This window comes from Pelodiscus sinensis, chromosome 1 (genome assembly GCF_052426305.1).
Source record: "Pelodiscus sinensis isolate ZL-2025 chromosome 1, ASM5242630v1, whole genome shotgun sequence".
NCBI lineage: Eukaryota > Metazoa > Chordata > Testudines > Trionychidae > Pelodiscus > Pelodiscus sinensis.
In genome coordinates, this window is record NC_143052.1 from 311,033,632 (window position 1) to 311,047,896 (window position 14,265).

The following is a 14,265-nucleotide window of genomic DNA, read 5'->3' on the forward strand; positions in this document are numbered from 1 at the left end:
TTTCATCAGCTGTTCCTGAATTGGGCATGGAATTGTAATAAACTACAAGCCTGGGTGTCTTCACTGATGAAGCAACGTATCCTTATTACTATTGCATCCTTTTCATATTGCCTGTCTTTTTTCCTTCCATGCAGTTCTGGAAAAATGGTCAAGGGCAGTAAATGTATATTTTAGTAACTGGGAAAAGTGCCCATTTCCCAGAATGGGTAAATCTCAATTCTGTGATCAAATTCTTCCCCTCTATCGTCATGTGACAAGCAAATGGACCACATGTAAAGATTTGGAGGTGAGAATTGTAGGTTTTCTAAACCTTTATGAGAAATTGTATTGTTAAATTCTCTGTGTATGGCATTCTTTGTGATGATGGAGTTCAATGGCAGGTTCTTTGGGATAGAACAGAGTATGATGTAAAACATTTAAAAAAGATTATAATGTCACAAGCTCATGGAAATTCTGTCTGTACATAGTGTACATAGATTCCAGTTTTGTCACCTGACATGCAGATGAATACAGGAGAATGGGCTAAATTCATTCCTGGCAGATGTCTATTCAGTTCCAGTAGAGTTACAGCAGGAATGAGTTGGTTTAGTGTGCATACTAATCTGGGGAAATATCCCACTTGGGAAAGTTGTGAGGTGCACTAGAATATAATTCTGAAACCAACATCATAGCTGTGTCTAGACTGGAAAAACTTGCCAGCTGTGTACACTGGCTGCTTGAATTTCCGGAAAAGCACTGACGATCTCATGTAAGATCGTCAGTGGTTTTCCGGAAAGATTATGCTGCTCCCGTTCAGGCAAAAGTCCTTTTCCGAAAGACTTTTGCGCAAAAGGGCCAGGGTAGACAGCACAGTAGTGTTTTCCCCAAAAAAAGCCCCGATCGTGAAAATGGCGATTGGGGCTTTTTTGCGGAAAAGCGTGTCTAGATTGGCCACGGACGCTTTTCCGCAAAAAGTGCTTTTGCGGAAAAGCATCCTGCCAATCTAGACGTGCTTTTCCGAAAATGCTTTTAACAGAAAACTTTTCCGTTAAAAGCATTTTCAGAAAATCATGCCAGTGTAGACGTAGCCCATGAGTCTTAATTCTTTACCAGGAAATATTGAGATAGGGCTGTTTCAACAGTGGAAAAGGGAAATTGTGTCTCTTTGTAGCTCAAGCAGGCCATCATCAAAGCCCTTGGTCCCATGATGAGCCTCCTCCTGCATAAAGAAGAGTATCAAGATCAGGTGTTCGAACAGATCCCATGGCTCCTTGAGCAATATAAAGAGGATGTTAATGTTTTTCATGCCACCAAGGTGAGATACTTATTAAAATAACTATCAATGTGTGCGCATAGGTGAACTGCACTAGCTGCTACCAGTGGCGTTTCCTGGTCTACATAGTGACTTGTTAGATAATAGATAAACACACAAGTCTTGATTTTATAGACATGGTGACCTTCCTGAGAAGCAGTAACTCTGAAAAATATTTTGGGAAACTTGGTGAATACTCAGCTGAACATGACCTACAAATGCGATGCTGTGGCCAAAAAAGCTGAAGTGATACTGGGATGCATACATGGGGAAATCTCAAGGAGGAATACAGTGGGAAATGCAAAGTTCATTTCCACACTAGAACTGACCAACAGATATTGGTAGATACCCCTGATACCGGCTTCCTGTGAGAAGAGTGCCTTCCACACCCTGCCTGGCTTATAGCAATTCAGCAGGATGCCATTTGGGCTGCACAGAGCCTCAGCCACTTTTCAGCAGCTCATGAACCAAATATTGCAAACATATATGCAATATACAGCCGTGTGCATTAAGAATATTGTCATCCACAGCACCAGCTGGGGGGAACACCTCTGACATCTTAGCAAGGTATTGTAAGCCCCAATAGATGCAGGACTCACTGTGAATCCAGCCAAGTGCCATCTTAGTGAACACAGTAGGAAGGGGAAAACTATAGCTCCTTGATAAATAAGGTCTAAGGCTTGTGTGACTGCCCCACCTCCATGACAAAGAAACAGGTGCCACAATACTTCAGACACAGTGGCTGCTTAGTACCCAACTTCATCACACTGGGCACCCTATTATTGGACCTGATGAAGAACACCCAATCACAGAAAGTCCAGTAATCAGAAGACTGTGAGGAAGCCTTCCAGGCCCTGTGAAAGCAGCTGAACCAAGAGCTGGTCCTATCCCATCCAACTTCACAAAGCCTTCTATCCTTCAAATGGAGGTCTCGGAGGTAGGACCAGGAGTGGTACTATCTCAAGAAGTAGGTGGGAAGGAGCACCAGATCCTTTCTCTCAGCTGCAAGCTGTTCTCCTGAGAGACCTGCTGCCCTACTATAGCAAGGGAGGCCCTGGCCATCAAGTGGGTGATCTACACCCTGGGGGTATGTCTACACTACAAAGTTAATTCGAACTAACGGATGTTAGTTCGAATTAACTTTGATAGGCGCTACACTAGTGCTCCGCTAGTTCGAACTTAATTCGAACTAGCGGCGCACTTAGTTCGAACCAGGTAAATCTCATTGTACGAGGACTAAGCCTAGTTCGAATTTACTAGTTCGAATTAAGGGGTGTGTAGCCCCTTAATTCGAACTAGTGGGAGGCTAGCCCTCCCCAGCTTTCCCTGGTGGCCACTCTGGCCAACACCAGGGAAACTCGTCTGCCCCCCTCCCGGCCCCGGACCCCTGAAAGGGGAACGGGCTGGCTACGGTGCCTGTGCCAGGTGCAAGCCTGCCAGCACCCAGCTAGCAGACCCTGCACCTGGCACGGCTCGAGCCAGCCACCCGCTGCCACCCAGCCCTCTCCCTCTTCCCAGGCTGGCGGCTCTCGGGAGCCTGCCCAGGACCGCAAGAGGCGGGCACCCGCCTGGTTTAGTGCGGATATCGTGGACCTCGTCCACGACCTCCGCACTAGGCACAGGAAAGTGGCCGTCTAGGGCACGAGAGCTGCCAGCCTGGCCACCCAGGAGCAGGTGTGCATGAAAATCAAGGTGGTCCACTGAGACCCCCGACCCTGACCCTGAGCTTACAATGGCCATACTGGGTCATACCAAAGGTCCATCTAGCCCAGTAGCCTGTCTGCCAACAGCAGCCAACCCTAGGGACCCTGGAGGGGATGGACCGAAGACAGTGACCAAGCCATTTGTCTCGTGCCATCCCTCTCCAGCCTTCCACAAACCTTGGGCAGGGACACCACTCCTACCCCCTGGCTAATAGCACTCCATGGACCCACCCTCCATCACTTGTTCCAAACCTCTGATCATTGTAGTTGCCCTCCCCTCTCCCACCCTCTCTCTTCCCCTCTCCCACCCCCTTTTCCCAGTCTCCCCGAGTTTTGTTCAATAAAGAGAGATTCTATTTTTGACCACAAGTACATCAGGAAGGGGGGCTAGGGAAGGGTAAGTGGAAGGAGGTGAGGGAGGAATGGGGTACGAGCTCCCGATGGGCTGGCTCTGCGGGCTTCTGGGGGTGGACGCTCTCCTGCAGCCCCCCAATTGCTCCCTCTCCCCAGATGGCAGCCTGCGGCAAGTACAGCCGGTCTGATGGCCGAGTGCTGTGATGTGCCCAGTGTGGGCACTCAGAGCACTCCAAGTCAGGACTGCTTTGCAAGAGGGGCACCCCTGAGAACTGTCTGTCCGGGGTGAGGGTCGGGTCCCTTTAAGCACAGCCCTCGGCTAGCCTGAGGCAGCAGCTCCACGCTCTAAGTCCTCATCTGATGCTCTGCCGGCACTGCTTCCGGCCATCCTTAACCCCCGTTCAGGGTCCACTTAATGTGGACATGCTAGTTCGAATTAGCAAAACGCTAATTCGAACTAGTTTTTTAGTCTGGGATATTATGTACTGGGGAAGCCCTTTCAACTGGTCACCAACCACGCACCCCTCAGATGGATTAATAACATGAAGGACACCAGTGCCTGAATCATGAGGTAGTACTTCCCGCTCCAACCCTATGACTTCTGTATGTTACACTGGGCCAGGGAAGGCTTATGCAAACACAGACTTCTCCCAAGTGGAAGGAGACGATGAAGAGGAAGGTCCACCAATGGACACCCTCTTAAGGGGGAGTGTTTGTGACAGAGGATACCCACCATGCATGGTTCAGCGGGAGCTAATCATGATCTGTGGGCTATGCCCCTTCATACTTGCTGGGAATGCTCCAACTGGAACCAGGAAACCAGGATATAAAAGGGAGCAGCTCAGTTCTGTCTAGGCTGACAGCTGAAGGGAGCAGAGGTGCTTTGCAGGCTTTTGTGGAGGGACTGACAGTGCCCTAGGATGCAGAAACCAGCCAGCCTGTGGTTCCAGTTGACCCCCCTCCCCTCCCCACAACCATCCAATGCCACAGATGGAGGAGAGACCACGGAGTTACTGAGATGACCTGCTGCAGAAGAATGGTTGGAAGTAATCTATGTGAACTAAGCATTATTGAGTTGAGGTATTAGACTTTGACTCTGCATGTTTTGGAAGAAACCCCATTGAGCTGCAAGACAAGGCCCTAGGCTGGGACCCTGTGGAGTAGGTAGAGCCTGGTGGAGAAGGGCTGGCCACTAGGCAACACTGGTTTGCCCCAAAGAGTAGTTGAGCACTAGGTTGAACGGTCGTACCTAGAAGGGCTTGGGTCGTTGAGCTGAAGAGCCTCATCAAAGGGCTGCTGCACTGACCCTGACTATTAGGCAATGCTGCTCTAAGAACCAGGCCTGCTATGGTGGTTGGGGAGACTAGGCCACTTGGGCTGCCTTAGTTCTTTAAGTCCTCCACAACCTGATACCATCCAAACAGGGTGGACCTACCCTGTGACAGGTGACTTAATTACAGTCTATAATATCTGCATGGGGAAATCTATGTAATGACCTAGCAGAGAAAGGCATGACATGATCCAGTGGCTACAAACTGAAACAGGATACATTCAGATGGGAAATAAGGTCTACCTTTTCAGTGGTGGGATATTAGCCATTCAAACCATTTTCCAAGAGTCAAGGTGATCATTTTAAAATCAAGATTGGATTTTTTTCTGAAAGTTCTGCTTTAGGAATTATTTTGGCAATTTCTAAGGCCTGTGTCATACAGAAGGCCTGACTAGTTGATGACAATCATCCCTTTTGGCCTTGGAATCTATGAATTCCATGAACCTGCTTCAGTCATTGAATATTGCTCCTTTGTATGCCCACCTTCTAACTTTCACCCTCTGTTGTAGAGTCTGAGGCAGCTCTTGGAAGTCTCTGGTGAATATAAGATCCTTCTACCTAAAAGGAAATTTCAAGCCATCTGCAGTGCTCTGCACAACCGGGTGAGGGGAACTTCTTCTTGTATCACTTGAGCTTAAGCACAGCAGATCTGAAGCATATTAACAATAAACATCTTTTGAATGCTAGTGAAGAGCCCGGAGACCTTCTTATGCCTTATTGGTTTCTGCTGGCTTAAGAATAAGCAGATAGTGGTCTCATTTTATTAGCTAAAATCCAGCTCAGTTTGTAAAGCAATTTTAGCATAAGCCAGTTATTAGAGGGAGTTAGAGTTATATAGTAAAAACTGATCCCATCCAAATGGGGAGGACCTAGCCTGTGACAGGGTGACTTAATTGCAGTCTATAATATCTATGTGGGGAAACATATGTAATAATCTAGCAGAGAAAGGCATAACGTGAGCCAATAACTAGAAAATGAAGCTGGACAAATTCAGACTGCAAATAAGGCCTACATTTTTATGGTGGAATAATTAACCATTTGAACCAGTTACCAAGGATCAAGTCTTGATTCAATTAGCTCTGCTGCTAAAAACACTTTGAAAGCAGGAACTTCTGTTATCCAATGCATCGGTCATTGTTTCTGATTCTTGTTGTGCAGTCAGTACCATTTATTTTGGGTTCAGAGCCCTATTTGGAAAGGTAGGAAGTGAGTGCTTAGAAATTAATTGAGCATCTTCTTTTCAGTTGCTTGTTCTGATTAGTTTTCCTTTGATCACTTCTCTTCTTCCCACAGATCTGTTCTCCAACTCAGCAGCTCATCATGGAAAATCAAATGGAGCTGTGCTATTGTATCCTACTGCTAGGTAGGGGAAGAGACTCCAAATTACACAGTAGTTTCCTTGTAACTTCCTTCTTTTGTAGATGTGGTAAGAATGAGCTTTCAGTTGTTAGTGAGGATGTGATTTCTTCCTTTGCAGCCCGTTCTTCTCCTGATGACCTCATAGCTTTTCTGCACTCGCAGCTGAAGATTAAGAATGAGACTGTTCGTGTGGCATCCCTGAATCTGCTCACAGCTATTATTGGTGCTGACTGTAAGTAACACAGGAGAAACTGTGACTGCTGCGATCATCGCCATCGTGCTGGGGGTTGAGTTGGGGACATCCAGAGCTAAAAGCATGAGCTGCTATAGGTTGCTCTAAAGAACCAAGGCTTTGCAGGCATGGTAGGGCTATAACATACTCATGATCTCTGCAAATGGGGCACAGAGGATCTGTAACACAGGGGCGGATATAGGGCAGGGCGAGCGGGGTGGCCGCCCCGGGTCCCGCGCTTCAAAAAGCCCCGCGCACGCGCCGTGGTGCCACCGCGCATGCACATGACGTCACTGTGCATGCGCCGTGGCAAAGGGGGGGCCCCGCGGCATTATGCTGCCCGGAGCCCCGCAAAATGGTCATCTGCCCCTGCTGCAACACATAGAGTCATATAGTCATAGATTATTAGAACTGGAAGGGACCTTGAGAGGTCATCAAGTCCAGTCCCCTGCCCTCATGGCAGGACCAAGCACTGTCTAGATCATCCCTGATAGGTGTCTATCCAATCTGCTCTTAAATACTCCAGTGGTGGAGATTCCACAACTTCCCTTGGCAATTTTTCACAGTGTTTAACCAAACTAACAGTTGGGACGTTTTTCCTAATGTCCAACCTAAACCTCCCTTGCTGCAATTTAAGCCCATTGTTTCTTGTCCTATCATCAGAGGCCAAAGAGAACAATTTTTCTCCCTTCTCCTTGCGACACCCTTTTAGCTGCATGCTCACCAGAGGGTTGGAAATTCACTAAAGGGACCCAGTGCTGCTCTAAGTTACTCCCATGTGGTCACACAGAAATCAACAGGGTTAATTAAGTGCTGAATGTAGCCTAAGATATTTTCAAGGTTCAAATACAAATGTAATCTTGTGGCGGATGCATGTTAATAATAATGAGATAAAAACAAAATAGTACTCCTGACTGAATAAGTATTAGACACTCTAGAATAGATTCCGAATTCTGCTATACTGGTGGTAAACACAGACTAACTTCACTGACCTCCATTTGTCTAACTCTCTTACAATATTTCCATCAGGATAGTATGATGGTGCTATTTACAGAAGTGGAAATACTTCAGACTTAGACTGGTGTAACTGAGATCAGAGCCTGGTCCTATATTTTCCCCGCTGATTCTGTATATGAGTGAAGCTTGGTAGTACTCTTAAATAGGGCCCAGGACACATTCTAATGTGGAGCATGAGTGTTTGGAACAAAGATATACTATATTGCACACTTCTCCTTATCTTTCAGTGCCTGAGACAAGAGTTAGAAAGTTTCTGATTGTGAAGGCAGTGCAATCTGCTCTCAGTGATCAGAGTGCTAAGGTAAGATTGTGTGTGGAATAGTGGTATTGCTGTTAATATCTGGGAAGTATTTCACTCAGTGGAGAGTCTGGCAATGAGACACATTTTTAGGCTGAGATTATTAATAGGGTTTCAATTAATCACAGTTAACTAAAAATTAATGGGATTAAAAATTGAAATTTATGAAATATTTTTGTGGTTTTTTACATTTTCAAATATATTGATTTCAATTACAACACAATGACAAGTGTGTACTATGCACTTTATATTATTTTTATAACAAACATTTGCATTGTAAAAATGACAAAAGAAATACTATTTTTCAATTCATCTCATACAAGTGATGTAGAGCAATCTCTTTAGCGTGAAAATGCAACTTACAAATGTAGATATTTTTTGTTAACTGTAACAAAACAATGTAAAACTTTAGAGTCTACAAGTCCATTCAGACCTACTTCTTGTTCAGCCAGACACTAAGACAAACAAGTTTGTTTACATTTATAGGAGAAAATGCTGCCTTTTTCCTAATTACAGTGTCACCTGAAAGTGAAAACTGGCATTTGCATGGTACTTCTGTAGCCAGTGTTGCAAGGAATTTACATAACGGATGTGTTAATCATTTGTACTTCAGCCACCATTCCAAAGAGATAAAAGCAAAAGCAAAAGGACTCTCATATCCTGTCTCATATTGCATGCAGAAGGGATAATAATAACTCGTGCATAATCTCTACCCTTGCAGGTGAGGATGGCAGCTCTCCATTTTGTCCTGAAGCTGCTCAGTTCAGGAAGTGTGGAGAATTGTGCAGCAGGGGATATGGTTGCATACGTTTTCAGAGAGTTCGATGTGTCCACCAGAAATCTGGTAAGGAGAGTTCTTAACACTTAGGACTCAGTTCTGCCATTCTGGCATGCTGATTGTTCCCCTTGACTTCAGTGGGAGCTTTGGATGCTCAAGGATGCAGCTGGACTGAAGGATTAGAGCTAGAATCTGATCAGTGATATTCGTGTAAAGCCAGGGTAATGCCCCTGACTTCAGTGGCATTATTTTGGATTTACACAAGTGTAACAGAGACCAGAATCTGATTCTGGATATTTACATCTGACAGTGCGACCTACATTCCTTAGACCTTGGGCAAGTCAGTGAAAATTCTGACAACACAATCTTTCAGTGAAATGCTCTTGTATAAGGAAGCACATCTTTTTTATAAATAGACTCTCCAAAGAACACACTGGTGCCCAATCCTGTGGCTGCTGAAGCATACATCAACTATTAGCAAAACACTGAAGTTATGCAGCCTACATCAAGATGTCTAGAACCTGGAAAAGTTTGCTGCACACTTCATACTCTGTTCTATGTGTACTAGTTCAAAATCTTTTCAATGGGTATTTCCAGCTATGGGCAGAGTCATGGACTCCAGACACAGAGTTCCATGATGGGATCCATGATATACATTAACTTTATAGTAAGTTGTTGAGGATCTTAGCTCTGCCTGGCCCTTTAGCTACGAAGTGGGAGCTTATGGCAGTACTCACCAACTGCCTCTTTTTCATGCTACCCATCTCAAAGAAAGTAGGAGGCAACTCTTTCTCATCAGGCCACATTTGCTCTTATTTAAACTGAAATCAGTAGAGCTGATCAATATTTAGTTTGGTGTAAGGAAGAACAGAATTTAGCCTATAGATAGACTCACATTCACTATGCACAGAATGATCAAGCTGCTTGGGGCATCAGAACAAACAGAATGGCTCCCTCTAGGTTCTGCATATTTATTTCCACTGGGCAGAGTCTGAGTGGCTCTCCTCAGAGATAAAAAGAAGAAATGTTCTTTTTTGAAAATTTTTCAAAAAATGAATACTGTTCAGGGAACTCTTTTATAGAATCATAGAACGATAGGGCTTGAAGAGAATTCAGGAAGTCATCGAGTCCAACCCCCTGCTAAAAGCAGAACCAATTCCAACTAAATCATCTCAGCCAGGGCTTTGTCAAGCTGGGACTGAAAAACCTCTAGGGATGGAGATCTCACCACCTCCCTCAGTAACCCATTCCGGTGCTTCACCACCCTCCTCGTGAAATCGTTTTTCCTAAGATCCACCCCCCCACACACACAACTTGAGACCACTGCTTCTTGTTCTGTCATCTGTCACTACTGAGAACAGCCTCTCTCCATCTTCTTTGTGTCCCCTTGTGCTGGGGTTTTCCTAAGCCTGGGTTCTGACCCACCAGTTAGGTGTTTCTGTTATTCTCTTCCCTTAAGAATCTCCATCATTCGAGGTTTTTAATGCCAGGCTTGGCAAAGCCATGGCTGGAATAATTTAGTTGGGGCTGGCCCTGCTTTGAGCAGGGGGTTGGACTATATGACCTCCTGAGGTCCCTTCCATCCTTAATCCATGATTTTATGATTTGTGCACTCCTAATGCAATGGAAAAGCTCTCCTAGGTCAATATTCAGAAAGGCTTTGTAAGAAATAGACACCGCTTCTACAGCCAGTGTTTTCCCACTAGCTAGTAAATTCTATGTATCTATCTCATAGCAGGGGACAAAACTTCCCTCCCAGGATGTTCAGGAAGAAAGCACTATCCAAACTATGTGCATTCACATCCTGCAAGGCCTGGACATATCAGTCACTGGAATGACCCAAGTAAGTGACATGTTGCTACTGCTTCGTGAAATAAAGACATTCTTCCGTATATCTACTGTACCTCTCCATAAGGAAGCTTCTTGCCAGTCAGGATAATGGAGGTACAGCATGTCAAGTTCATGTCAGAGATGATGGGACCTCTGTATCATGGAGGAAGCGATTCACAGTACAGACAAGATAAAAAGGAACTTCACTGGAAGGAACCATAATACAGTGGTCTTCTTTTAATTACCACGATTGCCTGAGTGCAACGTCTCCTTAGAGTCCCCATGAATCCCTTGGAAATGTAGACTTGGTGATCCTGTATTTAAACAGTTATTGGGGCCGTGATTGTGCCTTCTGTATGTCTGAAAAGTGCAGGATGAATTTATGGTGCTGTCTAAGTAGCTTTATAATACAGGGAAAGATGATTCATCTCCGGATGAGAACCAGATTGCTAATGCTCTCCAAACAAGGCAGTGTGTACTTAAAATGTAGAGAGAGGGATCACTGGGACAGGTAGAGTGAGATGATGGCGGAGGGGAGGAGAAAGTGAGATCGAGATAAGGTAACGAGATAGGGAAGGGTCAGTGATGACTAAAAGGAGAAGGTGCATGACAGAAGGATTCAGCCAGTAGGAGGTGGGGGAATGAAAATAGCCAAGTGTTGAACTGTCTTGCTCTTCTGTGCAGGTGTTATGGCCAAGGCTTCTAACATATGTGGTGCCAACTCAGTACACTGGCACTTTGAAGCCTCTCTGCAGATGCCTCCAGGAAATGGCTGAGAAAAAGATGCAAGAAGGAGGAGAAGCTGCTTGCCTGGACTACAGTGGACAAGGTTTATAACAGAAACTCTTTCATTTATTCTCACCAGCCACTATGAAATGACCAGATTCAGCCTGTTCCAATTCTCTCATCTTCAGTCAAGAGACTAAAAGGAATGCAGGATGGTCTTGGGATTAAAACATGGCAATGGGAGGGAGCTAGAAATTGGGGGTTCTGGTTCCAGATCACCACCAAAATTCTGATCTAACATTGGGGAAATCACTTGCTCTCTCTCAGCTTTCCCACTTGTGAAATTGAGGACTAATTAACGCCAGTTTCTTAGAGGTGCTATGAGGAGGAATTAACTCATGTTTGTAAAACACTTTTGAGATGCTCTGCCTGAAAACACTATGGAAATGCAAATATTATCAGCTGCATGCAACGCTGGTGGGCACATTGGAAATGGCTAGGTGAACAACATCAGCGGGATTCTCCAAAGTCTGGCATAATTAATGATCTTCTATTTCTTTTCCCAGGGAAACTCCCTACACCTCAGGGATTGCTGGCACGACTCCTGGTAAGTAGACCATGGAGGACAGGTTTTCTGAGAAATGTGAAGTGGAACAGTTAAGTATAAAAATCAGTTTTCCAGCTAAATGCTTTAGGCTGAAGAATGTGTATGATTGGGTCTCTCTCCACCCTCCCCGATCAGACAGAGACACACTGTTCTACACCCTCATGCTAGTTAGAATACTTTCTTCTTTAGGAAGTCACTGCAGTAGAAGCAGCAGCTCTACAGTGTGTAGTCTCCACAGTGAGAGAATCTGAAATATTTCCTCCTTCAGGAACAAGCTGGTATCTTGCTGCAGAACTTAGCCTGTGCTTTCTCCCTCATTGACAGGTTGTAGCCTCATCTCCTTATGAAAGAGAAGGACACGGATATTCTGTCTTGCAGCTGCTAAAAGCCTTGCACCAAAATATCCATGCAGCAGTGGGTGAGATGTGGGGAGTAAAGATTCCTGCTCTGCTGCAGCACCTTGAAGGTAAAGTGCTAGTTGGGAGTGATGTGGTCCATGGAGGCTAGAAGAGAAAGCAGAAAATGCAGATTCCTATTGACATGTGTGGTGCCATGCATGTTGCAGTCCGTGGGAATAGTGTGGAATTGAAACTGGGGTTCTAGACACCTCACAAAATTTTTCTACAATTGTGAACCAGTGAGCTAACTCCAGTGTCAAACCGGGGGCCAACCACTTAGGATGGAATCAGGCCAGGAAGGTTTCAGTTGAATGACCATTTTACAGCAGTATCTTCCTGATCTTAGCTAGGTGATAATCTTACATGAGATCATCAGTGTTCTTGCGGAAATTCAAGCGGCCAGTGTAGACAGCTGGCAAGTTTTTCCTCAAGAGCAGATGATTTTGCAGAAAAACTTGCCAGTCTAGACTCAGCCTATGTTTCTTGTCAAGATTAGTTCAATTTAAATATCCACAGTTTTTCTTTCTGTTAGGAAACTTAATCCATATATTAGCGATAGAATCCATGCCTGTCACAACAAAGCTACGTTGACCAAGTGGGTGCCCTACATGTAATGTGTAATCTACGTATTGTAGGCCTGATGTCTTTCACCAATTTTACAGTCGTATGAAACTATTGACATCAGTGGGAAAAAATTTAGCGTTGGTTGGGTCTATACTACGGGGTTATGTCAATATGGTTATAGTGACAAAGCTAGGACAATATAGTCTCTGTACTATGTAACTGTGAGCCAGCAAGCTAAGTTGCACAACTTCAGTTATGTGAATAATGTATCTGAAATCGATACACTTAGATCTACTTACCAGATGCTTTCCTGTCAACTCTACCTACTGTCCTCATTCTGGTGGAATTCTGGAGTTGATAGGAGAGTACTTGGTGGTCAATATATCGCATATATACTAGAGGCAATAAATTGACCCTTTCTGGATCAATCGCTGCCTGTTGATCGAGTGGTTAGTGTAGGTATACCCTAAGTGACGCACAATCCCAATGTGTTTCCGATATATATTGGACCCTACAATTTTCAAGTGGGCTTGCTATTAAAAAAAAAAGAGCTGTATCTTCCCTGGCTGCTGTTTCTGTACAGAGTCCACAGCACTATGTTCTGCAGACATTAAAGAAGGGTAAGTTAGAGCCGGCTGTTCAGAAACAGGGCCAGATTCTTAGTCGATGTAAATCAGTATAATTCCACTGACTTCAGTAAAGCTACACAAGTTTAGGATCAAGTCAGAATCTTGTATTATGCAGGAAAAATGTGCATGCATATTTAAGTCCAGTTTTCTGATGTTCTAAATAGGAATGTAAGTAACTAGTTGACTATCTGATAAGCAAAAGCTTATCGGATACATGACTAGTTCCTTGACCAGTTGCTTCCCCCCCTCTTGCTGCATCTAGCAGCGACAGCAAGTGGGGGGAGCAGGAGCCAGTGCTGGGGAGAGCCGGCTTAAAAGCTGGTTTCCCCCAAGCACCATCTCCGCAGGAGACAGGGTAGTAGCGGGTACTGGATGCGAGCCGGAAATCAGCTTATTCCTGACTTGTGCTCCATCCCAGATGCTGCGACTCTGCTTTTTAAATGTATTAAGAGCCTGCCATCTCTTAATACATTAAAAAATCAGAAGCTCAGCAGGGGAGAGCTAGCGTGAGCCAGCAGTCAGATATCCCGGCTCGCGCTTCAGCCTTTTATATGTATTAAGAGCCTGTCAGCTCTTAATACACTTTAAAGGTAGAGCCGCAGCAGGGTTAGCTGCCGGGACTGAGAGCTAACCCTGCTGCGGCTCCCCCGCTTATTGACTAATCAACTAGTCGATGGAAAATTCATCAACTAGTCAATTAGTCGATTAAACGATATTTAATGTCCCTAGTGCTAAATAGTTTGATGAGACGTCCAGTGCCCTCAGCTCCCATTGAAGTCAAAAGTAATTAGGAGCAGGGCTGTCAGGGGTTGTAGGGCTTGGGGCACTCCCCAGGGGCGAGGCTTAGGGCAGCCCACCAGCCCCAGGCCCTACCTTGCCTCTGCTTCACCTTTTCTCCAAACTCTGCCCCTGTTTTGCCCTACCCTATCCCTTCCTGCCCCTGCTCTGCCCTGCTGCTGAAGCCCCCTCTTCTGAGCTGAGGGATTACTGGGGGGTCCTGGTGCAGGATGGCAGTAGGATGGGCTCCTGCCTTCAAAATCACCAAAGCAACAGGAGTGACAATGGCTCGGCAGCCCGCTTCTTTGCCCCACAGCCCTCTCCCAGCATCGCCGTGGCCATGGGAAGCGCATTGCCTTGGAGCCGGGGCAC

At 45.3% G+C, this 14,265-nt stretch overlaps 1 protein-coding gene across 1 annotated transcript in view; it reads left to right on the forward strand.

The window, feature by feature from the left end:
• Positions 1 to 10,151: 10,151 nt before the first annotated feature.
• Positions 10,152 to 14,265, forward strand: part of LOC142824857 (maestro heat-like repeat-containing protein family member 2B) — a 35,171-nt gene continuing 31,057 nt past the window's right edge. The window contains exons 1-4 of the mRNA XM_089777770.1: positions 10,152 to 10,205; positions 10,877 to 11,021; positions 11,485 to 11,525; positions 11,850 to 11,991. Of these exons, the coding sequence (XP_089633896.1) occupies positions 10,152 to 10,205; positions 10,877 to 11,021; positions 11,485 to 11,525; positions 11,850 to 11,991 (382 nt within the window). The remainder of the gene's footprint in view (positions 10,206 to 10,876; positions 11,022 to 11,484; positions 11,526 to 11,849; positions 11,992 to 14,265) is intronic.